Consider the following 26,808-nt stretch of genomic DNA (forward strand, 5'->3'; position numbering starts at 1 on the left):
AGTTTGCATCAACAACGTAGTGAAGATCGGAGAATCTCTAGTAGCCAAGGAAGCAGGTATAATCACTGGAATCAGTAACCGTGGCGTTATGAGACATGTGTTTCGGCTCTCAGAGACAATCTTATGTCGGTAAAGAAGCTGACGAACGCTGGCTTAGAAGTTCGGTTCGACAAGGTTGCTAATTTGAAGGAAAATGGCGAAACAATTTCGACTGCACATTTGCGTGGAAACTTCTGCGTCTTGGAGATGAGCAAGTTTGGCAAAAGCGGAGGATGCTGATGTTTGGTATCGTCTTCTTGGCCATATCACTGAAGACAGCATGGCCACCCTAGTACGTGAGAATCTGGTCGTCGGTGTCAAGCTGGAGAAGCTGAAGTTCTGCAACGTGTATGTACAGGGAAAACACAGCCGAAGTCCATTCGATGGAACAAGAGACCGGGCAACTCAATTGTCGGAGCATATACACTCCGATATATGTGGACCGATTAAACCAGCATCTTGGGACGGACATCGCTATTTCGTTTCATTCATCGGCGATTATTCCCATTTTGCAGTGGTGTACCTGTTAAAGAAGAAATCGGAGGTGTTTGGGAAATTTCTAGAATTTGAAGCAATGTCTACAGTAGATCAAGGGTGTGAATATTGCTTGGGAAATCAGAAGAAGCACTACAAGACCAAGGGGATCCAGATCTAACCAACAGTAGCTTACTCGCTGCAGCAAAACGGGGTTGCAGAAAGACAGAACAGAACTCTGATAGAGAAGGTACGTACACTGTTGATAGGATCCAACGTGCCAAAGTCGTTGTGGTGTGAAGCCGTGTTGACGGCTGTTTTCCTCGTGAACCGGAGCCCAACTTCTGCGTTATCAAATAGTCACACGTCAGCTGAACTGTGGTACAGGAAGAAACCTAGCCTTGAGAAGGTAGTATTTACGGATGTCAAGCCTATGCGTGGGTTCCGAACTAACATCGGAGGAAGCTGAACCCGAAGAGCCGTGAGCTGCTGATGATCGGATACGCACCAAATGGTTACCGATTATGGGACAAGAACAACAGGCGAATCGTGATTGCCCGTGACGTTAAGTTTAAAAAAGAATGCTTTCCGTGGACTAACGATACCAGAAACCTTTCTGAAGAGCGTTTGGTGGTTCCTCTACTCTACGAAGGGAAGAGAATAAGTTGACCAAGCAGATCATCGACGATACCGTTCCGGACGATCCATTAGACGATGATGATCAAGTCCTGACCAATGATGAGATTGAAGATGAAGATCCAGCGGAACCAGACAACTCCGCACTCTCTTCGCATTCAGATCAGGATGTGACTTCCAGCCTACCTGTCGAAACGTTCAAGAGCGGTGCAAATTTCCGAATGTTCCCAAAACGTACACTGAAATTGCCAGAATAAAGTGGGTGTTTCGGCTTAAGGAGGACAAGACTTGACCAGTTCGACAAAAGGCGCAACTGGTAGTGACGGGCTGCCTTCACCGCCCTGGAATCGACTTTGAAGATACATTCGCACCAGTGGCAAGACTATCCACAGTTCGCTGTCCATCGTGGTTTTCATGTCCACCAGATGGACATCAAGCCAGCTTTCCTACACGGAGAACTAAAAGAAGATCTCTATATGGAGGTACCAGAAGGCGTAAAAGCGAAATCTGGCAGCGTTTGCAAGCTGGAATTGGGATTTCATCGATCAAGGCATGATTACTGCCCTTATGTCTTACATAAAGATGATGAAATCCGAAGAGTTCAGTATGACCTATTGTGGTGAAGCAAAGTTTTTCTTGGGAATACGACTGAACTGCGACCCGAAGCAAGGTGTACTGATGCTGCCATCAAGATTCTGGAGAAGTTCGGAATGTTGGATTGCAATTCCACCAAAAGCCCAATGGAGAAAGGATTTTAGCTGAGCCGTGAGGGAGTCCATACCACCAAGCCATATCGGGAGCTATTGGGTAGTTTGATCTATCAAATGCTATGTGTTCGAGCAGACTTGTGCTACCCAGTCAGCTATATGGGACGGTTTCAGCAAACACCAATGATACCTGAAGGGACCAAGCGCCATGGATATATGCTTCAAGAGGAATGTAGATAGCAAACCACTTGTCGGATTCGTAGATGCGGACTGGGCAACTGATATCGAAGATCGCAAGTCAGTAAGGGGTTTCCTGCTCAAGGTGTATGGCTCAACGGTGTCTTGGGCCGGCCGCAAACAGCCAACTGTTTCTGCGTCTTTAAGCAAAGCAGAATACGTTGCTTTAAGTGAAGCAGTTTGGGTAGCCGGAGTTCGGGAAGACCTCAACGCCACGACATCAACAGATCTTGCCACACTATACGAAGATAACCGAGGCTGCTTAGGACTAACCAAGAATGCTGAATCGAAGCGGATCGTTGCTGTGGTTGCTGGGACCATCAAATCAGAACCAATTTCTACCACTGAGCAGCAGGCAGATCTCCAAGTCATCGGTGTTCAACGAGGACCGTTGATCACAGCAACCCAAGTTTTTCTGATGCACTGGAGATTTTTGTTTTGTGCAATTCCTAACTCAACATCCATCCTTACCAGACGTTCAATAAACTAGTTATTACCAGTTCAGAGAAAAAGTAGCATTTGGCGTCAGATTTGACAACCGAAATTGACAATCGTCACTGACAACTGCTTTTGGGATTTCCGAACACTGAACCAAAATCATTCCTTGAAGACCGAGTTGGAAACCTTGTTGGCATGACAACACATAAAACATCCAAGACAACAATTAAAACAACAACTCAGATGAAAGTTTGCAAGATTAATTGAAGAAATCTGAAGCTATTTGAATAGAAAAGTGAATGAAAACTGCATTTCAGCACATTGGATCAAGAAGATCCTCCAACCAACCTACGGACAATTGATAAGCCAGCGGATCGGGTTGAAGCATCAAGCAATTCGAACCGTCTTCTACCGAGGCTTCGAAGAATGATACGGTTATGAATTGTTTCGTGTTGTTTATGTTTGACAGCTGCGGATGTTGCTTCTTCTTATTTGTGAAATGTCGATGCATGCTAAGATATCTGTGAATCAGCAATATAAAATAAAACTGATCCATTCCTGGATATCGAGAAATACGGACCTCAATACCTACCGATCGGTCAACTATAAGCCTTCCCAAGAGCCTTCCATATTAAAAATGTTATGGTTAATTTGCTTAACGACGTGTCCGGGTATCATCCAAACCATTTATGGAATAGTTCAATTATTTGGGTTATCGTTCTTTTATGGTATTTATTGACCCTTATTATGGGTGTCACTTCACGGTGAAAACGAAGTGAAGTGACCAGTTGTCACTCACGGTGAAGTGATTGCCGTGTAAATCAAATGGGAATCACTTCACCGTGAGTGATAAGTTGTCACCTCACCGTGAAGTGACATCGGTAATAAGGGCCATTATTAGGGTTGCTGAATTTTGAAAATTTCAATGCGAACGCCATCACCATGGCGTTCGTTGTTCGTACACCCTCGGCTGAACCTGCGAAACATTCACTACCAGTATTTGCCTCAAAACCCAGTCCAGTCCGCTTTGCCTCGTGGACGTTTCTGCAGGGCAGTTGTCAACTTCTGATTGCGGATGGAGCGCGCCGGTAGCTTCCTCTTCCTCCGCTGTATCTTCAGACTCGCTTTCTTCGGATGACTCCTCCTCAGTTGGTTCAGTCTGCACAGGCAAGTCGTCCGCCTCCACATCGGACTCGTCTTCTTCGTCCGATTGGTAAATTACCTTCACTGGATCTGGTTTTCGCTCCGGTTTCCGTTCCTCGTCAAACACAACGTCACGGAATGTGAAAATTGTCTTCTTCCTAAGGTCCCAGATCCTGTATCCATTCTCGCTTCTTGGGTCCAATTTGCCACGTTTTTTCCTTCGGCACCCAGGTAAATGCCGTTGAACCGAACACACGCATTTTATCCACGTTCGGTTTTCTGCCGTACCAAATTTCAAACGGAGTTTTTCTTTCTTCCAGAGCAGACGTCGGGCTTTGATTCAAAATGTATTCAGCAGCTAGGACAGCTTCACCCCACATCGACTTCGGCAAACCAGCATCTTGCAGCATGGAACGTGATTTATCCAACAAGGAGCGATTTAATCGTTCCGCCACCCCATTATGCGGCGGACTGTACGGTGCAGTTGTCTCCATGCGAATCCCTTCAGTTCGACAAAACTTCCTAAACGAGTTGCTGGTATACTCCCCGTCATTGTCGCACCGCAGCCTCGCCACTTCGTACCGCAAAATGACGTTACTTGCGCACAGTACTGCTCGAACTTCTCCTGAACCTCGCCTTTCGATGCCAGCAAATAGACCGCCGTGAAATGGCTATAATCATCCATAAACGAGACATAGAAACGTTTCCCGTTCCACGTGGTTGGAGTAAACGGTCCACACACGTCGAAGTGGATGAGTTCCAATGGCCGAGATGAACCTCTATCGTTTCTTCAAACGGCTGCCTCGTCTGCTTACCTTTTAAACATACTTCGCAAAGACATCGATCAGGCCAGTCCTGGATCATCGTAGCCGTTTCGATCATCCCATGCTTCCAGAGGTTCTTAATGATTGCTTCTCCTAAATGGCCGTACCTTCGATGCCAAAACTCGAAAACTTCGTGCTTCGACGTCATGGCACTCGAACTCGACTCCACACCACCACGAAGGCAAATGTCCAGGGCATATAGTTGACCAGCTCGACGTCCCACACACACAGTTCGATCATTCTTCTCAATGGTCACAGCAATTTTCACCGTCATTCCACTGTCCTCAAGCCGACGTATGGAGAACAAATTGCACTGCAGCTCCGGTACGTACAGCACATCTTTCACCACGGAAGGTTGCTTCTTTTCCATCGATCAGCATATCGACCCTCACGGTACCATTCTACTCGCATATTGGGCATCACAGTAGGCGTCGAAAAAGCACCGTTGCCCGTAGCAGCGATGAACGACACCTCATTTTCGCAACTGACATTTGCATTTCTCTTCTGCTTGCGTTTGGCTCTCCCGTTCGGTTTGGGATTTCTTTCGCGTTCCTTCACCGCTCGAAGCACTCGAAGCACTTGAAACCAGCCTTCTTCCCAGCGAAAGCCGACTCACCAGAATTTTCCTCCGCGTGACTCGTTTGATTCGCACGTTTTGCAGACTTGTCCATCAGCCGCTTCTTGACGTACTCCAGGGTCAACTGGTCAGGTTGGATAGTTTCCAAAGCCGTGATTAACGCATCATAGGACTTTTTTGGTAGCGCTAACAAAAGCTGGCAAACGACATCCTCGTCCTTCGTTTTCACCCCTGCAGCCTTCATCTCACGCAGCACTTTCTCAAACTGCAGCAGGAATGCCTTCACGTTTTCGTCTTCTTTTAGACGCAGCTCCTGGAACTGCTTCTTCAAGCTTCCCGGCGATCCCAACCCGCTCGAATGCGTTCTTCAAAGCGTTCCAAGCTTCCTTCGCCGTTCGTTTGTCCTTCACATAGTCCAGTTGGCCCTCTGCTATTCGGTGAATGAGCAAATTTTTGCACTTTCGTTCTCCGGCCATGCGTTCTTCGAGTTTCTTCTTCTTCTCCGCCTCGACTGCCGCTGTGTCCGTTTGGAGCTCCCTCACGTACTCCTCGTCTTCGATGGCTTTCTCCAACAAATCTTTGTCCTCCATTAAAACCTCAACTCGGAACTTCCAGTTTCCGAAGTTGGTTCCATCGAACAGTCACAACTTTTCTTCACCCATTTGTGCGAACAAACGAAACGAAACTTTTCAAATTTTCCTTCCACTGTGCTGGGCCCATAATCTAATAAAATAGGCAGAGCAAAGTTAAAGCGTCTTTATTGAACGGTAGCTTGGGTAAAAGAGAACAATTCATAATTAGAAGAAGGCAAGGCCTACCACGATCTTAATATCTAGATTGTTAGGTTGCTATGCAACGCATCGGTCGGTTGTCATTCAACACTGCAGAGGGAGTTTCGGTGCGCAGCGGTTCCCGCTTGATGACCCTAAAGGTCCGTTTAGACTATCTGATTTCTTGGTCTGGTTTCTACATTTTTTGTCGAACCCCCCCTGTTTGCTGGTGTTCACACTGCTTGCACATGTCAAAAGAACTGTCAATTTAGATTTCAAAACGAAATTGTATCAGGGATCAAAAGTAAATACTTCCATCATGAATTATCGGAAAATTGCTCTAACTTCGGCAGGCGTATTAACTTTAATTATTTTAAATAAAATGAGAAGAAGGAGGAACACCAACAGGGATCTGGCTCCCTTAAAGAACTGTGATATGAAGACGAAAAAGAATTTCAAAACTTCACCAGGATGTCGATACCAACTTTCGACAAACTAGTGGGAAAAGTTCTATTGAGATCTACATGATTCCTTGAGTTCTGAAAATTTCTGATTTTTTTGAAGTTCTGTGTTCTTCAGAAGTTCCGCAAATTTCTCAAAAAATCTACAAAGTTCCTGAATCCCTGCAGATTTCAGATCCTTAAAGATCAACAATTACCTCTGATGTTCACTAAGTTTCTAATGATCTACGAACTTCTCGAATGTTCTGTAATTTTCACTGTAGATTTTCATGATAAATGAATATCTGCAAATATTTCTGAACCATCTACACAATTCCCTAAAGTATTAAAAGTCTATCTGGAAATTTTTGAGCTTCCTGGAAGTTTTAGGAAGTTCTCTGAAGATCTACTATTTGTTCTGAAATTGTGCAAATATCTTTGAAGATCAGCAAACTTTCCTGAAGTTCTGTAAACTTATCTTAATATCCAAGAATCGCAATAACATTCAGAAAATTTATTTAAATATCTGCAGATTTTTCAGTAGATTTACGATCTACACTCTAAAATTTACTGCAAATATCTTTAAATTTCGGCAAATATCTTTAAAGTTCTGTAAGGTTGTCTGAAGCTCGGTAGTTCTATTCTCAAGATCTACAAAAAAAAACTTGAGGCTCAATAAATTTCTTAGTAGGTCTGCAAACTCCTCTGAAGTTTTGTAAATTCTTCTGTAGGCTCTCGGGTTGTTCTGAAGATCTGAAAATTTCCCTGAAGATCTTCTAAATTACTTAAAGTTCTCCAAATTTATCTGAAAATATTTGAGCTTCCTTGAAGTTTTAAATGTCTCTCTCAAAATCTACAAATTTCTCGGAAATCGTTTGACTATTTTAAAAAAATCGACGAATTTCCCTGAAGTTCTGAAAATTTCACTGAAGATTCTAAATTTTTTTTAAGAAAATCTACACACTTTCTTGAAGTTCTTCAAAATTAACTAAAGATCTATGACCATTCTTGTGATTTTTTCAGAAGTTCTGTATTTCTTTTTCAAAGTTCTGTAGCTTTGTTCTGAAGATCTACGACCTTCACTGATGGTCAATAATTTTTCAATAGATCTCCAAACTTCTGTGAAATTCTTTATATTTCACTGTAGATTCTTGGACTGAAGTTCTGCAAATTTCACTGAAGATATGCAAAATGTCACTTATAGTTTAACAAATTGATCTAGAAATATTTGAGCTTGCTTGAAGTTTTGAAATTTAGTTTGAACATTTATCTGGAGATCTACGATCTCCTTCTAAATGTTTCTGAATATGTGCAAATTTCTTGTAATTTCTGTAAAATTTTCTAAAGATTTGTAGATGTCTTTTCAAGATCTACGAACTACTCTCAACTCCGAACATCTGTAAAGCTCTAAAAAAAATCTTAGTAGGCTCTCAGACCTGCTGTCTGGCATGCTTATTCTTATATAATACATGCTTCGTATTATTTAAACACTGTTTTGTTGACCAGGCCATGATCAAAGCCATTACGGTATCCTTCGGCCAATCACACTGGAAAATACAAATCAGTCAAATCATACACAGGACAATATTGAATTGGTTTACCTTTCTGCTGAATGCCATCAAAACACAAACAATATTTTAACCGCACTTGCGCTATTTTGCTAAACAAGTCGAATGCAACTTAAACACAAACCTATTTCGTTCGACAAATCAAACGTCAAATCTTATCTTCATGTCGAAGAAGTGTGAACGCATCCGAAAATTGCATCTGACAAAATTTATCGAGCAGTCCGCTCGAATCAGACCAACAAATCAGATAGTCCAAACACACCTTAAGCAATTTGTTGTTTAGCAAGAGCCTCGCAACAACCTATGGGCGTTCTTTGTTTGCTTTATACCCCGTTCACATTTCAGCGTATATCACGTGATATAGTCTGTCTTGCAATGAGCACTCATACATCTAGTTTTCACTGGAAATCCTATGTATGAGTGCTCATTGCAAGACAGCCTATATTACGTAATATAGGCTGTAATGTGAACGGGGTATTAGTTGGAGAAGATTTCAAAGCATATTGGTGGCATTTTCTTCCTCCATCGATCAGGTTATGACTTCGTTTTTGCCGAGGGGGGCGACTCTATCTAAGATGCAGGACATTTTTTGCTTTGCTGTTGTGAGATGCACTCGCGCTTAATAGATAGAAACACGATTCATTATGATTTTGAAGATTTCCTGCAAAAAGGTGGAGAGCGATGCGAGTTGATAGGTTTAGATCGAGGGGAACGACTCTATATACGATGCAAAAAAGATTGTGTTTTGCTGTGGCTAACTGCGCGCACGCTGAATAGATAGAAAGAAGATTGATAACGATTCTAAAGATTTCCTGCAAAAAGATGATGATCGATGAAAGTAGATGAGACAAATGAAAGAAGATTTTACGAAGATTGATTCGCTAGTGTGAGATTTGTTGAGCATCTAAACTTGAGATTTAGATGTGTCGCCCCCCTCGGTTTAGATGCAAGAGATGAAACAAGATTTTTCGTAGATTGATTCGCTAGTGTGAGATTTTTCGACCATTTAAAATCGAGATTTAGATGTGTCGCACCCCTCGGTTTTTGCACACCTGCAAGGAATCAGTAATTCATCGCAACATCGAGTCAGAATCTTGCAGTAACTCTTTCACCTTCGAAAAACAAAATTAAAGCACAATAACTTCAAGGTTTGCAAACTCGTGGGATATTGACCCCTTTATTGGCACACTTCGGCCCACTTCGGCACGTTCGGCATAGCGCTTGGCACAGCTTTCGGCACCGCTAAATCTTTCGGCGGAGTTGAATACCCCTTGAGACAATTTTGCAAATCTGGCATCCCTGGTTGTGCATCAATAGTGTATTGTAATATGGGACACACGAGTCTATTGGGAAGATTTCAAACATTCCCGGTATTAAATTGACCGACACTTTTGTGGTCAGAACGAATTTTGTTTTGTCGAGCGTGTGATTTATGAAACCTAGCCAACGCCATCAAGCTTCTTCCAACGTCGCACTTGAGTCGAAAAAATCCACAGCATATGGCACCTGTGCGACATAGATTTTTATTTTCTACGGTTTACCCTTGACTTGTTACTGTTATACAATATCACTTTACCGCACATATTTTCCGCGGATTCTCGTGTTTGCTTCTCACGCTGTGTGTCGCTTGAAAACAGTCTCCGTGCAACATTGCTATTTTTGAAAATTACCTATTTTAACAAACACAGGATTTCAACCGAGTGAAAGATGCATTTGTGTAAACAAGGATTTTAACGTCTAAAATCGATCCCGGTTATTCAATAACAGACGCGAGCAAGCAAATTTCCAATCATCAATGCAACGCTCGTTCGGTGATGTCATCCCGATTCAAATAAACTCATTCAGCGATTATCCACGCCGTATCGTCAACGTTGATTAGCGGTTTATTTTTTATGATTTGGAGTGCAGCAGCATTTCGAGATTTTTCGATCGATTCACACCTGTTTGTCACGCTATCCATTTTGATTCGCTGCTGGTGTGGGTGGCGGCGCTAGTGAGCAATCAGTTCCCTGATCAAAACAGCAAGCGCAAAGTGTGTGATCGCACGTTTGTTGTAGATCGTAGGAGTTACGCGTTGCTTTACTTTTCGCGTGGTCGGTTGTCATGGCGTCAGCTCTGCGCCAGCAGATCGATGACATAGGCGTTGTGAGTAGGTAGTCGTTCGGCGTCGTAGTGTTGTAACTGAGATTTTTTTACGACTTTCGAGAAGTCATTTTACCATATACGTACCGAATCTCGCCTGCTCAAGGCTTGCAACAAGGCTTAAGGCGGCCTTTGCCTGCTGGGTTGCCTTCTTGGAGCCCGGTAGGAATGCGGGAAATGATGAAGTCATCCATTACGTTTTACGTCGAGCACCTTCGCACGGAAATGACCGCACCAAATTGGTTTGCAGTGAGCCGTGGAACAGTCGGCGACCTTCTTCTGCGTGGAAAGGAGTATCTACTACAGTAGAGGACGATGAGATTGTACCAAGTAGGTGGAAAATGGTTAATCCAGATTTGCACACCAAAATTTTGTGGTTTCAGTATCCGTAAAATAGATTGCTGGATCATGGTCAGCAAACCAATTCAGCAAACACAAACGGTTTGCTGGACACCCAGTAAAGAGCGATTTACTGAGGTTATTCAGCAAAATTCTGCCAATGCTAAAATCTTTGCTGATTTTCATTAAAATTTTGTCTTTTTTACGGAAGTTGGAAATGCTGGAAGATTCAGCAGCATTATATTGCTGGAAAGTTTGCTGATCTTTCATCAATTTTAAATATGGTGTGATGCATAGTCAGTAATAGCAGCCTGGGAAGGTTCTTAAACTGAATCCTTCACTGTAATTTTTGACATTGATTGGTGGTTTCATGTCATTCCATTTTCCTTCTTTTTTGGGTGTCAAAAACTACAGACAATGAGGCATTTTGAGACCACGAAAACCGCCACTGCCGATCGTGGAACGCTGTTTGATCGGATTTCACCGTTGCGTCAAAAAACATGGTCAAGAAGAATCGTTTTTCATTCATGTTTACGGTCCGGTTCACTCCAATCGGTTGCTACTGTACCCGAGTAAGGAGATGGCCTGCTACGATTGTAATTTACGGGCTAGGAAAATAATTCTTTTCCGCCCAATGCTTCCCAAATCGCGACTGCCTTGTGTGCGTGCGTTCGTGCATGGTTCGAGACCGCCGGCAGTTGATTGCCGACCGTTTTTCTTTCTCTATTTCGTCAGTTTGCCACCGAAATAACACATGTAATGGCACTGCTGACCCAATTTCCCTTCGCTTGTTCCGCCCGCCGCCCGACTTGATGCGTATAGAACAGGTTAGAGGGGCTGTTCATAAACCACGTAGACGCTTTAGAGGGTTGTTGAATGTCCACGTCCATACACAGTTCGAAAAATTTCGTGTGGTCGACTGTCCACACGGAGGAAGGAGGGATCGTAGTTTATGAACAGCCCCTTAGAGGAGCTAATGATCCCACACGCCACCGCCTGGGGCTGAAAATTGACTGCACGCGACACGCTGCCACTTCGTCCGTTTAGCCTTCCGTGATGTTGTAATCGGATGATCTATTTTGGCGAGAAGTGATTTTATAATTTATTAGAATGTGACCCAATTAGGTTAGGCACATTGATTGAAAACCCGGGGCATCCTACCATTTTTTTGTGTGTATAGTCCAGACAAACAGCAAGCCGTGAAATGTCATGACATTTGGCAAACACTGAAATTGTTGCCTCTTTTTAGACCGTAAATAAATTTTAATTGGTGCTTAGAACCAAGCACCTTCTCTGTGTTCCTTCCAACATGTTCCACTCGCATTCGCCGGGAAATGGATTTCCCCATAAGTATATAGTTTCGCATAGTTTTCCTACCTTATAACACCCGTCAAACATTCCATCGTTCGTCTACTGGTGGGTACAGATTTTCATCGCTTATTCCGCAACGGTGTCGTTATTTATAGCTCACACCCGTCGTCGTCGCCGTCGTCGCGGTTTCGTAGCATTCCAACGCAAGGGTTCTCATAAACACATATTTCATTCATGGTTCATCGTTTTTGTTTTCTTCCTTTTTTAAGAGAATGATTGGAAATAAAACACCGACACCCATCGCAGTATGCCAGTCTGGCAGTCGGTAAACGTGTTTACTTTCCGCTTACTTGGATCTTACATTCACTCATTATCCACCACACGATTTCACTCAGTGCAGTAGCGATTGTTGGCAGCTAGCCAAGGTCGATTCCATTGCTCGTTTGTTACTAAGATTTTTGAATTATTAACTCACCCACTCGATTCAACGTTCTCATTTTTATAGCCACGTTTGCATCATCGTATTTTAGAGGAATTTATTGGACAATCCATATATACATAAACTGTAGCCTTGAATCGCTGCAAGGGCATGACGCTGATAGCTATATACCGATATTGGAACATTGTCGAAGATTGGTTCCCAGCGTCATTTCTGCAGTTTCCGCCAGTATTGTAATTTAACTGATTTCGTTTCTTTTCCGTTATTCGTGTATTTATAGCACTACCACATCCAATGCAGGCTCGGCAGTCCGGCCACAGAGCAGTAGCACACAGGTCCAGGACATCAACTCGCCACTGATACAGGTATGTGGGGACTAAGTAGTGGGATTTTTTCTAAAAGAAAAACAAAAAGAGAAAATGATTTTCATTACCCTTATGTGGGTGACGGGGTACCCGGGTACCCATTTTGATGTTTGAATTGAAATAAAATTTGAGTGAACGAGGGGCTAATCAAGAGCTATGTACTATTTGTACCCCTTAAACGGGTGACGGGGTACCCGGGTACCCACGCTTTTTACGAACCTCAGACAATAAGATAGAACCAAATAATGTTCTGCAAAGTTGCAGGTTTAGACAAGAACTAAAAGATGGCGTACATGAATTCCAGAATGGACCAGCCAAAGTCTCTGGAACAGGTTCCGGAAACCTCAGAGGAAGTGGCCAATCTTTGATTTCAACAGAACCAGACGTGCAGTCCATCAAGAATTTCTATTGATGAACATGCCATTAGACAAGCCCCGGTGGAGTTGGAGGCGAACCAGCCTAAGGCTGAAAGCCTCCTAAATAAAGCTAAATAATAATAATAATAAGCCCCGGTGGAAGTGGCCATCCTCTAATTTAAACAAATACTAGCCATGCGACATATCAAAATTTTTAGAATTTGATGGACATGTCATTAGAGACTAAACCAAATGACAAGAGTGACAATGGCCACCCTATATCCCTGGAACAGATTCCGGAAGCCCCGGTAGAAGTGGCCGATCTATGATTTCAACAAAACTAGACGTGCGGCACATCAAAATTTTCAGAAATTCATGGACAATTCATTAGAGAGCATGCCAATTGCGAAAAATGACGATGGCCACCTAATGTCCTTGGAACAGGTTCAGGACGCCCCTGAGGAAAAGGCCATTCTCTAGTTTCAGCAGAAACTAGTCATGCGGCATATTCAAATTTTCAGAATTTTTTGAACATGTCATTATAGACCATGCCAATTGACAAGAGTGACAATGACCATCCAATGTCCCAATGTCCCTGGAACAGGTTCCGGAAGCCATGAAGCATGTGGCCAACCAATAATTTCAAATTAGAAATTAGAATCAATTAGAAATTGCGAAGTTTGATATGATTTAGCCTTCTGGTGCTGAGACTGGCCACTTCCCCTGGGGCTTCCGGAATCTGTTCCGGCCTTTGTCACTCTTGTCAGTTGACATGGTCTCTAATGACATGTTCATGACATTATGAAAATTTTGAAAAGTCGCATGATTAGTTTATGTTGCCATCAGAAATTAGCAACTTCCCCCGGGGCTTCTGGAACCTGTACTGGGTCATTGCGATGCCATTGTATTCTGCTTAGTTAATATGGTCTTTAATGAATTGTTTATGAAATTATGCAAATTTTGATATGTCGTACGACTGATTTCTTTTACAATAAGAGACTGGCCTCTTCCCGGGGCTTCTGGAATCTGTTCCAGGGCCATCGGATGGTTTTTGTCACTCTTGTCAGATGGCATGGTCTCTTATGACATGTCCATGAAATTATGAAAATTTTGATATACTGAATGACTAGTTTATGTTAAAATCAGGGATTGACCTCTCCCTTGGGGGTTTCGGATCCTGTTCCAGGGCCATTGGGTAGCCTTTGTCACTCTTGTTAGTTGACATGGTATCTAATGACATGTCCATGACATTCTGAACATTTTGAAATTACGCATTATTAGTTTATGTTGCAATCAGAAATTGACCACTTCCCCGGGGGCTTCTGGAACCTGTTTCGGGGTCATCGCGTGGCCATTGTCAATCTGCTTAGCTGGTATGGTATCTAAAGAATAGTCTATGAAATTCAGCTGTCAAAAATTACCGTTTAATTTTAAGAAAAAAATGGAATGTAGATTTTCAATTTTCATGAACACGTTAAAGACCTAAATCTCCAAAACCTCATGGAATTATTAATTCTCTCAAACAGCATGTTGTTTCTGTACATTGAAAAAAGACACATATCAGTACAAGAGACATAAGCCTTGCAAACATGGGATTTTTTTATCTAGTTCATTTATTTGGAAGGCTCAATCGCGTTAGCTATACGGAGCCGATAATTCACTTTTCTTTGTTTGTAACAAAATTCACTTAATTCTATGTCTAGTAGAAGTTGGAAGGATAGGAGTTTTCATTGAAGACACCGAAGCCAGTGGATCTGAGACGAGACCCGCCTGTAAAACATCTTTGCACGCAATTAACGTGTTGGTACTTAAAAAATACGAGGGTTAGTAATAGGTCGAAGTTGATCGGGAATCCCATGTGTTGCTGGTTTCATGGTCATATCATATTCAATTGGTGATTGGTGAAGTGAGCACGGTCTGGAGTATAACAAGGAAGACACATATCCGACCAAGAATTTCTTCAAAATTTTGCAATTATAAGTGTGTTCGTCACTCCGCATTTGATTAGTATTCTGAAAGAGATGTCCCAGAAACGGTTCTGGAGAGGTATTATGCGACTCATGTTATGCGTTGAGTGCATACAGCCGAGAGCAATACGCAGACAATGATATTGAATTCGTTCCATTTTTCTTGCCGAGAGAAAGCAGAAAGAGCCGGACTCCAGTACAGAGCAGGCTTGTGATTGCTCGTTACAGCTAAAATGCTATTTTTCGTAATTATGAAACTATGAGATACTTTATCATTATAATTTTAATTTGTAAGAAGCAATAAGAGATGGGAAAGTTTGTGTATGACATATAAAATTTGTCAATTTTGCTATCAGAAGGTCACGCTCATTTTATGATCGCTGATTGCTCGCTCATCGTTACAGCTAATCGCTATTGTGACCCTCTGAAAGCTAAATTGATAGGTTTTATGTGTCATGCACACACTTTACCTTCTCTTCTTGCATCTTGTAAATAACAATTATCATTAAAATATCTCATAACATCATAAATCCGAAAAAAAAGTATTTTAGCTGTAATGATCATTTGCAAGCTTGGTACAGAGAGAATTGTTGTTTTATAAAGAGTAATGAGGTCTCCGGGATGAGCACCCTACCATGTGCCACAAATTGAACGGAGAAAGTGGATCATCTGCTGACATTTTTGCTTTAAATACGTAATACAGTGCTTTCCCGATTTTGTCAGTCTGAAGATTTTGCAGAACTTTTTGACTTTTAAGCATGAATTCTGAAACATTTCGCTCCAAATGACACTTAATTGTTTTGTCGCAACAATAACAGAGGTAACTCAAATAAACCTCCATTATTGCGGCACTGCACAGCTGTATCGAGTCCCTCCCGATAAAGGTAACTAGGTGGCGGATAGAGCTGGGATGGCTGCAATACAAGTTATGGGCAGATATCCCATTCAAGGACGGCAGTTGCTACGCACCCTATGGACGATGGGGCAGTTCCACGAAACGCTAGTTGGACTTACCGATGAGCTGTTCGGACGAAGTTATCGGAGGAGACTTCAATGCTTAGGCAAGGTTGCAAATACTCATTTCAGCTAAAATAATGTTTTTCGGAATAATAAAACCAAAAGATGGTATGATGACATGTTTTACTTGTAACTTACAAGAAGAGGTTACAAATTATGCGTCATATGCGTCATATGAAACATAAAACCTATAAATTTTGCTTTCTATGAGTCACAATCAGCGATTTGCTGATCGCTGAGTGAGTGTGTGAGTGAGTGAGTGAGTGAGTGAGTGAGTGTATGAAAAATCGCTGACAGTTTTAATATGTCAAACCAGTGTTCGGAAAATCATTCTCAAATCTCATTCATTCAGCCTCCCTGCGAGAATAAACTCGCGTGCGAATGCGGCAAACAAAATTCACGCTTGAGATTCTCATGCATATTCACGCACTCACACTCACAACGCCGAAAAATCATCCAGCTTGAGTAATGAGTATGAGTAACTCTTAAAAACCACTCAAACATCAATTGATATAATGCCTATGCATGTTGTGTTAGTTTTCCAACCCCTGATGCACAAACAATAGTAATAACAATGAATAACGCAAAAATATAAGGCAATGAATTTTTGAACCTGAAAACTCATCGGTGATTTTGCAAGGCAAAACTCATAGGCGCATAAACTCATGCATAATATTTGAGTTTTTGAGTTTTTCCGAACACTGTGTCAAACACATTCTTTGCAACCTCTTCTTGTATCTTATCTATTCAAAATATGATCATAGCATCTAATTATTTCATAATTTAAAAAAAAAATTGTTTTAGCTGAAATGAGTATTTGCAACCTTGTGCTTAGGCAGTGGAGTGGGGAAACAGATATACCAACGCAAGAGGGCAAAGCTGTAAATTAGGCTGTTCAATAAAGGCACCAACAGCACTTTTCGCAGAGATTGCCGGGAATCCATTATGCGGATTCCGGAATTTACGAGGTTTTTTTACGCGGCACGTATCCCTCGCGTAAAAAGCGACTCCAGTGTATTAGATTAATGTAGCATGAAGTTCAAATGCTACAAATGTGTCCTGTTACTATTCGAAACGACACGCACTATCCTAATTCGCTTGTATGCAACTGGTGAACTCATATCATACGCTCACTAGGCACGTAAGTTTTCTCATTTGAGGTGGCATGAAATTTTGATCCGTGGGATTGAGTATAATCTTCCAGTAGGATTACTTGTCGTCGGAAATTTAATAATAAGAAAAACACTTTAAGTTAAAGATTGGAATGAGCTAGACAGATGTGGGATACTGGGGAGGAAAAGAGATAGTATCTTTGATCGAATCGGAAGGTAATCGGAGATCGCCTTTTGATAAGATCGTTTTTTTTCGGTTTCCGGAACGAAGGCCAAGCATTGTTTGCGCGGCCTTTCTGAGGAATTCCAAGTTCTTTCTCGTCCACTTTAATCCAACCCGTGGAAGAGACAGGACTTTGAAGGTTTTTAAATAGTTTCGCTGTGTGCTTGTAGAGGTATTTAAAATGTAGGAATTGTCTTTAAGTTCAGTGTAATTAATTGTTCGTTAATTTCCTTTGATTAGGTGTAGTTACTACGGCTCCGTAAAGCTAACGCGATTGAGCCTTACAAATAAACGAACTAGATAAAAAAAGGTGTAGTTACTATTGAATTAGTTTAGTAGGCTAGTGCGGTACTGTGTGCGATTTAAGTTTCAACAAAAAGGTAAATTATTTGCTATGCAGTTTTGCAACGATGCGCTCATCCAGTTGAACAGCCGTTTGACGGCTTTTTGTCTATAGAGCAGTTCCACACAGATTCGCAAATCGTTTCGGATCGACCTTCTACGATTATGTTGAAACTTAGCAAAGTTGTTTGTTATTGTCTAAGATACCATTTTACATATTTGGTTCCCTAGTTTTGTACACGACTAACACTTGAAAAGGGCTTATGCAAAAATGATACGCATAAATAGAAAAAAATATATCTTCCGAACGATTTGTTTGATTGAGATGGTGTCTGCGAAGAAGTTGCGGACAAGTATTGTGCCTTTCAAAAAAAAAAAAATACACTGTAAAAAAATAAAAAAAAGATACTCGTAGGTTAAAATTCACTTGCCCAAAAGCCCAATTAATTTCCTCAAACTTTGCTGTTCACAGTTTTTCAATCATACGCATGAGTTAGATATAATTAATTATGAGTAAGAGACGGTGTGGAAAAAGTGTATTTTTCTGTTGGCCCCATATACGGCTAGCTAGTTTAGCTAATTAATTATATCTTAACTATTAACTTAACCACTATTGAGAGATGATGAAGTATTCGATTTTTTTACAGTTGTCATTCTTGAATTTATCGCAAGGATCCGACTATAATTGAAAGGTATCACTATACACAGCAAAAACATAATTTTGATATTACATCAAAGTGAATAAACTGACACTACGCTGCTTTTACTGCATTTGTTTATTTTTGTGGCCATAAAAATTACATGAGATTATCGACATGATTGAAGTGCATCCTCTTGGATGTAATATTAAAATTTTTGTTTTGCTGTGTATAAATAGTGAGACCTTTCAATTATAGTCGGATCCTTGCGATAAATGCAAGAATGACAACTGTAAAAAAAATCGAATACTTCATCCTCTCTCAATAGTGATGGAGTAAAAGGACATGCATTAAACTAAGGACACGGGATATACAATAGAAATACCGTACAAAACAATAGATCATGGTCGCAGTGGTGTTAGGTCCCGAACAGAGGAAAAAAACCGTCTTAGCTAAAATATTCCGGAAATCTGGATCTGATACAGGTTCTCTGGAAGTCATTCTGGACTTATGATCCTCGCTAAAATATTTCATAGAGTGTGGAACTCCAACCCACTAGAGCAAAGTCAAGTAAATATTACAATTCTAATCAAACACGATGCTGAGGACACTTGCATCTTCCGGGATATGTTCTAGAGTCTTCCAGAAGTCATTTTGGACTTATGGTGATGACTAAAATACTCCATACCCTAGTACGAATCGTTCGTGGCATCTTCTATACGACTTGTGTCAGTCATAAACAGGTTGCTTCAACTTTTTTAGATGGAAATGTGGCACTTGGGTTGAGTGTGACACGTTAAATTACCACAGCAAATCCAATTGAATTTATTACGATGCCAATATAATATGACCCTGATGACTACTGGCACCTTCCGGGATCTGATTCAAGGGCCACTTTGAGGAAGTCGAAATTAATCGTTTCCCATATGATCGCTTGTATGAAAAAGTGATTCCCTGTACATCATTCCAGACTAATGACTGCGCCATAGAGTGTGACACATCAAATCACTGTAGAAATTATATTGCCTATTGCGAAAAGAGTGGATCATGGATTAAACCTGGCTGAATATTGTGGAGCGTAGAGAAGCAAAAATCGCGATAGAGCGGGTGAGAACCAGAGGAGTCAACAACGAAGCCTGTCAACGGTAGCCGGCTCTAGAGAAGGAAGTAAACCGCAATTGCAGACGGGACAAGCGAGTGTGGGTGGACTCCCTGATCGACGAAGGAGGGAATGCCGCAACAACCGGCGATATCCACCTCCTCTGCGATGTATCACGACGTCTGATTGGAGCAAGGATGAATCCAAATCCAAAGGCTCCCGGAACCGATAATATAATAGCCATACGTTATGGAAATATCTAAATTCTGTCTTACCAATCATATTTCATCTATCTGATATCATTTGCTACACCAGACAACCGATTCGCGTGAAAATTTAAAAAATTTGGTCAAACTGGTTAAAAAAGTTAAAAAAAAACAGACATAAAGGGTGTCCACGATGAAATTGCCACACTATGAAATTGCTCTAACTTTTTAACCGTTGGGTAGAATTTAATGAAAATTTGGGTGGATTTAGTTCATAGTGCATTATTTACATCCTGCAATTTTTAAAGTCCTGTGATCAAAACTCGCGGAAATGGAGTCTTGCGCATTCATCACGAGAACAAGGATCTCTCGCATCGTTCCATCGCTAAAACGTTGGGAATCGCGGATTCCACGGTGTCGCGAGTGATTAAGCGGTTCGAGGAACGGTTGACCACCGATCGGAAGCCCAGAAGTGAAGGAAAAAGTATTCCGTACAACACCAAAAATCACAACCGCGTAGTTGGGGCCTTCAACCGAAATCCGAACGCCTCCGTTAGGGATGTGGCTAAGAAGCTGCACCTAAGCCGAAGTTTTGTCCAGAAGGCCAAAACTAAGGCTGGGCTTCGAACGTTCAAGGTACAAAAGCGACGAGAAGCAGAACAAGTCCGCCAAAACCCGTACCAGGAAGTTGTACCTCAACATGCTGACGAAAGTTGAATGCTGCATCATGGACGACGAAACATATGTGAAGGCCGACTTCAAACAGATCCCCGGCAACCTGTTTTTCACGGCCAAGGATAAGTTCAGCGTTCCGGAGCATGTCCGCACTCAGAAGATGTCCAAATTTGCGAAGAAATTCCTGGTTTGGCAAGCCATCTGCACGTGCGGGAAGCGGAGTGCACCTTTCGTGACCCAGGACACGATGAACGGACAGGTGTACATAAAAGAGTGCCTCCAGAAGCGGCTGCTTCCTCTCCTGAAGGCCCACAACGTCCCAACAATCTTCTGGCCGGATTTGGCCTCATGCCCTTACTCCAAGGACGTGCTGAAGTGGTATGTGGACAATAAGGTCAATTTCGTGCCGAAAATGTTCAACCCTCCCAACACTCCGGAGCTCCGCCCCATCGAGAAGTACTGGGCGATTATGAAGCAGCACCTTCTTAAACGACCTAAGGTAGTGAAGACAGTCGAGGAACTGAAGAAAGTATAGGTTTACATGCAAAAAACGGTTGATTCACAGGTTGTGCAGAATCTCATGGCCGGGGTTAAGGCCAAGGTGCGGGCATTTGCGTATGGACTGTAAATAAAATACGAGTAAAATGGTAAAATGAAGTTTAATAGTTATTTCTCAATCCCTGAAAATTTGATGGCAATCGGATGAAAACTCGAATTTTGCGAATCAATTTTGTGTGTGGCAATTTCATCGTGGACACCCTTTATCTGTGCCGAAAGCTAGGTCAAGCGTTGTGCTGAACGTGCCGAAGTGTGGCAATCAAGCTATCAGTCTCAGTAATCCATGAGTTTGGCAACCTTGCACTTATCACTTTTGAGATTGTGTGTTTACATTTTCAAGTCAAGGACGGAAAAAAGTCGTGAAAATATTCAACGAGCTGGTTGCCGGTCATCCGCTTCCTAGGAAGTGGCACTCGAAGATTAGCCCCTCCGCGATAAGGAGAAGGGTGACTGATGTTCTGATGACAGTTCTCTACCGTGCGTCATTCTGGCAGACGTTTGCCAAAACCAAGAACCCAACCGGCAAGTGAAACATGAATCTTGTCTGCAATATTGTCATGCTACTCAGGCAATGCTACAATCTGAAAAATATGAAGGACTCGACTTAAAATACCCACCGGCGGAAGTAATAGCAGAAATAGACCTGCAGTAGCTTCCCAGTGTCAGTGGTGGTTAGGTACTAAATTCGTCTGCCTCCTCTCAAACTACTTCGTCCGTGGTTTATCCAAATGTCGGTCCAGAATCTCGATACTGGTTCCAGTCGTTTGATGATTATCTCCTCCTTGTATCTGCCTGTTGTTCCATCATATTTTTTATCTTTGGTCATTCCGGAATCGCATATTATTCTCCCTGAAACTACTGCCGGGTCCGATTGCGTTCATTAAGACCGCGAATCATATTGGCTCAGTTACATTCACAATTCTGTTAGCAGCATCTTTCTTAATGTTGCTGTTGCCATCGGTGATACGAACAGTTGCGAAAGAGCGTTGAGAGGCCTCCACAGTCAATCAAATTCGAGTTCAGTCACCATCAATCGTACCGGAGTGTTCTGCGGGAGAAACAGCTGCGATTGCAGATACATCTGAAGAATGTTAGGAGCGTTCGGCACCGGGGTGTTGTTGACACCGTACATTATCGCTGCAATGCTCCTTACCCATACAATTGACTCTCGGTCCGGATCCTATGGCCATCGAGTTTATACTTAATTCTAGTTAATTCTGGTCTTTTCTCCGGGGCGTGGTGACTCTCACTAGTTCGTTTGAACTTCCCTGAAACTATGGATATCTCTCAAAAGCCATGAGGACTTTATGTAGAGGTACATCCCCCAGAAGGCATAAGGACAAAGAGAATCTCGTCAATTATACAATCTCTTATTATGATTGTGGACAATTTCGCTGGAAAATGGCACTAACAAAAAATTCCTTTCCCCCCTTGCTTTGAAGTAAACGAAGAAGTAAACCTTAGCAACGATTGGCAAAATGTCAACACAAAACAGTGATGCCAGTTTATATTATATTTTGTGTTTCGGCACAATGTGCAGAGTTGATTAGCCCTTGGTGTGGCGTGTACTGAAAAAGTAAAGAGAAATCATTTAGATCGATCGCAAGCCACAAAGCAAGCGTCGGGCGGATACTGTCAACCGTAAACTGCGGAAAAATGTCATCAGGACCATCAAGTCTAAACCCAACATCTCGGCCCGCGATTTGACCACAAGTTCGGTGCCGCATGCAGTACCGTGCAACGAACTGCCTGCAGACAACCAAATAGTGCCGGAAAGCCGTATGATCAGTTGTTGACCAAATTCACGGATAAGTCATTCAATACTGAGCATTACAGAGGACGGAATGTCTCCAAAAGCGAATACTGCCATTCATCCGATCGCAACGTCATTTATATAAGGTCTGGGCCAAAGGGATTATTGGTGTTAGTGAAATGTGCAAATGTTTAGTGATGTTCGTATTGCATTGCAATGTTTGTCTTTTTACACGAAACAGCTGTTAGCAGTGCCGTAATTCTATATGAGTGCTCAGCAAAGATTACATTATTTTTGCTTCTAACACCAGCAAGCCTGTTGGCCCAGAGCTTATATAAACGGCATTGATCCGATCCCACAAACAACCTGTCATGCCAGGTCTTGCGGGCTGTCATTACAGATAGATAGAGCTGGAATTAGGGCGTAACAGCTTTTGTAAATAATGACTTCTACCGATGATTTCTAGGAATTTAAGGCACGCACACGCAGACCAACCTAACCATCGGATAGGGGAGGTCTTTCCTTACCCGATGAGGATGTTGGTTTGCGTGGGCGAGCCTTGAATTTTTAGAAATCATCAAGAGAAGTAATTGTTTACAAAAGCTGTTAGGCCCTAATTCCAGCTCTATCTAGAACTGTGTATGAAACCAACGGGATTCAGTTTATTCCGAAAGAACTCAACCCACCTAATTTTTCCCAGCTCAGACCGATAGAGATATTTTGGGCTATTGTGAAGAGGAAGCTGAAGGTGAATGGCAGTGTCGTCAAAAACATCAATGAATTGAAAGCCAATTGGAATGAGCTTGCCAAAGCAATGGATGAGAATAATGTGCACCGGTTAATGAGCCGTATTCTGGGAAAAGTCCGAAAATTTCTTCGAAATCAGGATGAATATTTTTATTGTATTTTCCCTTTAAAGAGGTGAAACAGGTTTCTACTATGTTAATCTATATCCGAAATATGCGCAATTGTTTATGTACCAATTCTAAATGGGCCACACCTTAGTTTAACGATCTTAAGGGACGTTACATGAACTTTGGGGGCAGTTCTGAGGAAAAATTCGGGAACTTCAGCGAAGTTCCGAGAGCTTTTGGAATATTTCGAGAAATTCGACCGTCAATATCAGAACTCCACTGCATTTGGCATACAAACCTAAGACTATATCTCAGTTTGAATCGTGACTTGATTGTATATTATTGTGCCGGTCCTTGATATCCTACCTATTGAAGCGGTGCATTTAGCAACGTGAAGAGCTGCACAGTAGAAATAATATACGTCTAAGTTAGCCATGAGTTATCTTTTTTCGTCGCTCTTACGGACTAGACGCTATTTTACTTTGCTCCATTCCTCCCAAGAGGTTATGGGCCCAGCAAGTTACCATAGCAACCGATAAACAGTGATTTTTTTCCGCCGTGAAAAATGCCATCCGGCGAGCGTTACCAGAGTCTGGTCGGTGCTTTGCTATACGTTGCGGTGTGCACCAGACCCGATATTGCGATTGCTGCGTCTATTCTGGGACGAAAGGTGAGCCAACCTACCGAAGCGGATTGGTCCGAGGCGAAAAGGACTTTACGGTACCTCAACGCAACAGCTGATTTGAAGTTTGAGCTTGGCGGAACCGACGGTCTCGAAGGATTTGTAGATGCAGACTGGGCTGGTGACAAATCAGATCGAAAATCAAATTCCGGGTTCGTTTTTGAGCTCGGAGGTAGTCCAATCAGCTGGGCCGCTAGGAAACAGCAATGTGTCAGCCTGTCGTCTACAGAAGCTGAGTACGGTGCGCTATCCGAGTCTAGTCAGGAGCTACTTAGGTTGTCGACCACATATGCAGTATTGGTTTGTTTACAATCTTTTGCTGCCAGCTGCTCTAACAATTTCAGTCGAAAGAATTGTCAAAAACTGTTTTGAAACGCTTTTACAAAGCTCCAATCTTCTCTAGTGAGAGCGAGTATTGTCGGCAACCAGTTTTTCTTCGGCAACCGTTCCATTTGAACTGCATGTAAATCTGCTGTTCTATTATCGGCAGCTCGAAATCAGCTACAATTTGTAGTGCGTGTGTTTCATTTCAAGAAAACCTTGCTAGATTGCTTTTTCTCAGTGGTAAAAATATAGTCAAATTGAAGCTGAAAGCATAAATAATCGTTTGCATGCATTCAGCGAAGTGTTTTCGTAAGAAAATCCAGTGAAAATAGTGTTTCAATTTGGGTTGCCGAAAATAGTCTGTCATGTCGCAGCCGTCATTTCCCCTACGTCTAAGTTAGCCATGAGTTATTTGAATAAAATTCGTTCTTCTTTTGTCGCCGCTCTTATGGACTAGACTCTATTTTACTTTGCTCCATTCCTCCCATGACCTATTTGTTCATGAGGACCTTCCAATGCTACTGGCTGTCTCTTAAATTAGCATGAATGGGTCCTTAAATGCCCGTGGCTTAACTTTTATTATGAGTTTTGAACGAAGTCTAGAAGCTCTATGAAGACTTCTGTACTTGTCGTAAACAATTGAGAATAACCCTCCAAATCCTTAAAGCTTTTTCAGAAAGGAGTAAGATTTTCACCCCTATTCTGTATTTCGTTTCGAACGAAATTCTCATACAAAAAAACATTTTTTGGTATGAGAATTTCGTTCGAAACGAAATACAGAATAGGGGTGTTTATTGTCGTCAGAAAACAGGCAGCCTCAATCTTGATACCCAGTCCAGGTTGGACCTGAATCAAAAACAAATTCTACAATACATAACATTTCTCATTCTAATAATGCTAACCCGCTTTCTTCTTTCTCTTGTTTTCCCCAGGAGGATGGTGATAGCAAGGTGCTGAAGCTCCGCTTCGATGTCAGTCAGTACGCTCCAGAGGAAATCGTCGTCAAGACCGTGGACAACAAGCTGCTGGTAAGTAGTACCATTTCCCTAAAAATATGCTTCCATTTTACTGATCTGCCAAATTCGTCCCGTAGGTCCATGCCAAGCACCAGGAAAAGTCCGACACCAAGTCCGTCTACAGGGAGTACAACCGGGAGTTCCTGCTGCCGAAGGGTTGCAATCCGGAGCTGATCAAGTCGTCGCTCAGCAAGGACGGTGTCCTAACGGTGGACGCTCCACTGCCACCGCAGGCCCTGACCGCCGGCGAAACCATGATTCCAATTGCCCATCACTAAATCCTCCTAAAATACTACTGTAGTTCCCCTACTTACTGTTAACCTAACTCGAGGAAGCTGCGCGCGTCAAGTGCACATGTTTTAAAACGCTTTCATCAAGCCATAATAATCACCAGCTATCATCATCGATATCTATACCCAATTAAGCTATGACACCAGTGAGAGAGAGAGAGCGAGCAGGAAAAGATATAAATCAAAACTAGGCGTGCTTTTTTTTATTAGATACTCGTTTCGATATTAGACTTTCATGCAACGATCGCCTTCCGTGAGTGTTGGCGTTTGAAACTATAAATCATCAGACCCAAACAAAGGTTTTCAACTGGAACATCACACTTTGATGGATCGCGGTAGCGGAGTCAGCCCATACCTACTCATTCATATTTTTTTTTTGATAAAAGAAGATATTGCTACTTGTGATAGCCGGAAAACATAATAAGCTAGCGACGCGCACACGACTACTTACCAGTTTTCACCCAACTTAAAACCATCAACCAACGAACAACACTTAAGTGTAAGTACTACAACTACTACTACCACTACTCGGAATCAGTAACAGTGAAAAGTGTGGCCTTTACTCGTATTGGATTCTATTTTCTGGGATATTTTTATTTCATCTTACAACATAACCCTTTTCTACAAACAACAAGACAACAGTCCAATTCAGGTTCAGGAAAGTTTTACACGCATGGGCAAACAAAACAAAAAATCAAAATACAATAACAATTTAGTACCATAGAGGCAGCTATGATTTTGGGCAGCGTAATATGGCTTTCGAAGAATAACAGCAGGAGGAAGAAGGAAAAAAAAAATCAAGACGAGTCGACCTACAACAATCGTTTGTGTATTTGTGCTTTATTTATTTTATCTAACGTAAAATCTGAGAACAGTTTAAGGACATTAAATCAGGACTTATAGATCAAGTGAGTGTGTGTGTGTATGTGGGTGGTATTTTGCTAGGAAAGAAATCCCTTAAATGCTAGCTTATTTTACTCGATTGTTTCACAATTCGACTAGGTTTCAACATTGTCTTTATTTATAATTCAACAGTTTTATCAATAAGTTAAATTCGTCAGCTTGTAGATCAAGTTTTAAGTTGTCTTAAACTTCCTTCAGTGGAGCCCAGGTGAAATCCGCCTGGTAGGTGTAGTAGCACAACCAGTACATCACATTGAACAGGGTGAACGAAGCCGGAAACAGCACCCTAGCTGCCTGGTCGATCAGCGATACACTGTTGATGTGACGGCTGGCACCACCTGTCG

At 42.1% G+C, this 26,808-nt stretch overlaps 2 protein-coding genes across 4 annotated transcripts in view; one reads left to right on the forward strand and one right to left on the reverse strand.

The window, feature by feature from the left end:
- Nucleotides 1-26,469, forward strand: part of LOC135699133 (heat shock protein beta-1) — a 560,186-nt gene extending 533,717 nt beyond the window's left edge. For all 3 annotated transcript variants that reach the window (XM_065219353.1, XM_065219352.1, XM_065219354.1), the window contains 3 exons: nt 12,365-12,449; nt 25,188-25,283; nt 25,349-26,469. In XM_065219353.1, the coding sequence (XP_065075425.1) occupies nt 12,365-12,449; nt 25,188-25,283; nt 25,349-25,549 (382 nt within the window). In that variant the 3' untranslated portion in view covers nt 25,550-26,469. The remainder of the gene's footprint in view (nt 1-12,364; nt 12,450-25,187; nt 25,284-25,348) is intronic.
- Nucleotides 25,950-26,808, reverse strand: part of LOC135699104 (gamma-aminobutyric acid receptor subunit alpha-2) — a 76,534-nt gene continuing 75,675 nt past the window's right edge. Inside the window, exon 7 of the mRNA XM_065219301.1 lies at nt 25,950-26,802. Coding sequence (XP_065075373.1) covers nt 26,648-26,802 — 155 coding nt within the window. The 3' untranslated portion in view covers nt 25,950-26,647. The remainder of the gene's footprint in view (nt 26,803-26,808) is intronic.

Source organism: Ochlerotatus camptorhynchus, unplaced genomic scaffold (genome assembly GCF_037179485.1).
Source record: "Ochlerotatus camptorhynchus isolate MF236.1 unplaced genomic scaffold, CSIRO-AGI_Acam_v1.1 ptg000102l, whole genome shotgun sequence".
NCBI lineage: Eukaryota > Metazoa > Arthropoda > Insecta > Diptera > Culicidae > Ochlerotatus > Ochlerotatus camptorhynchus.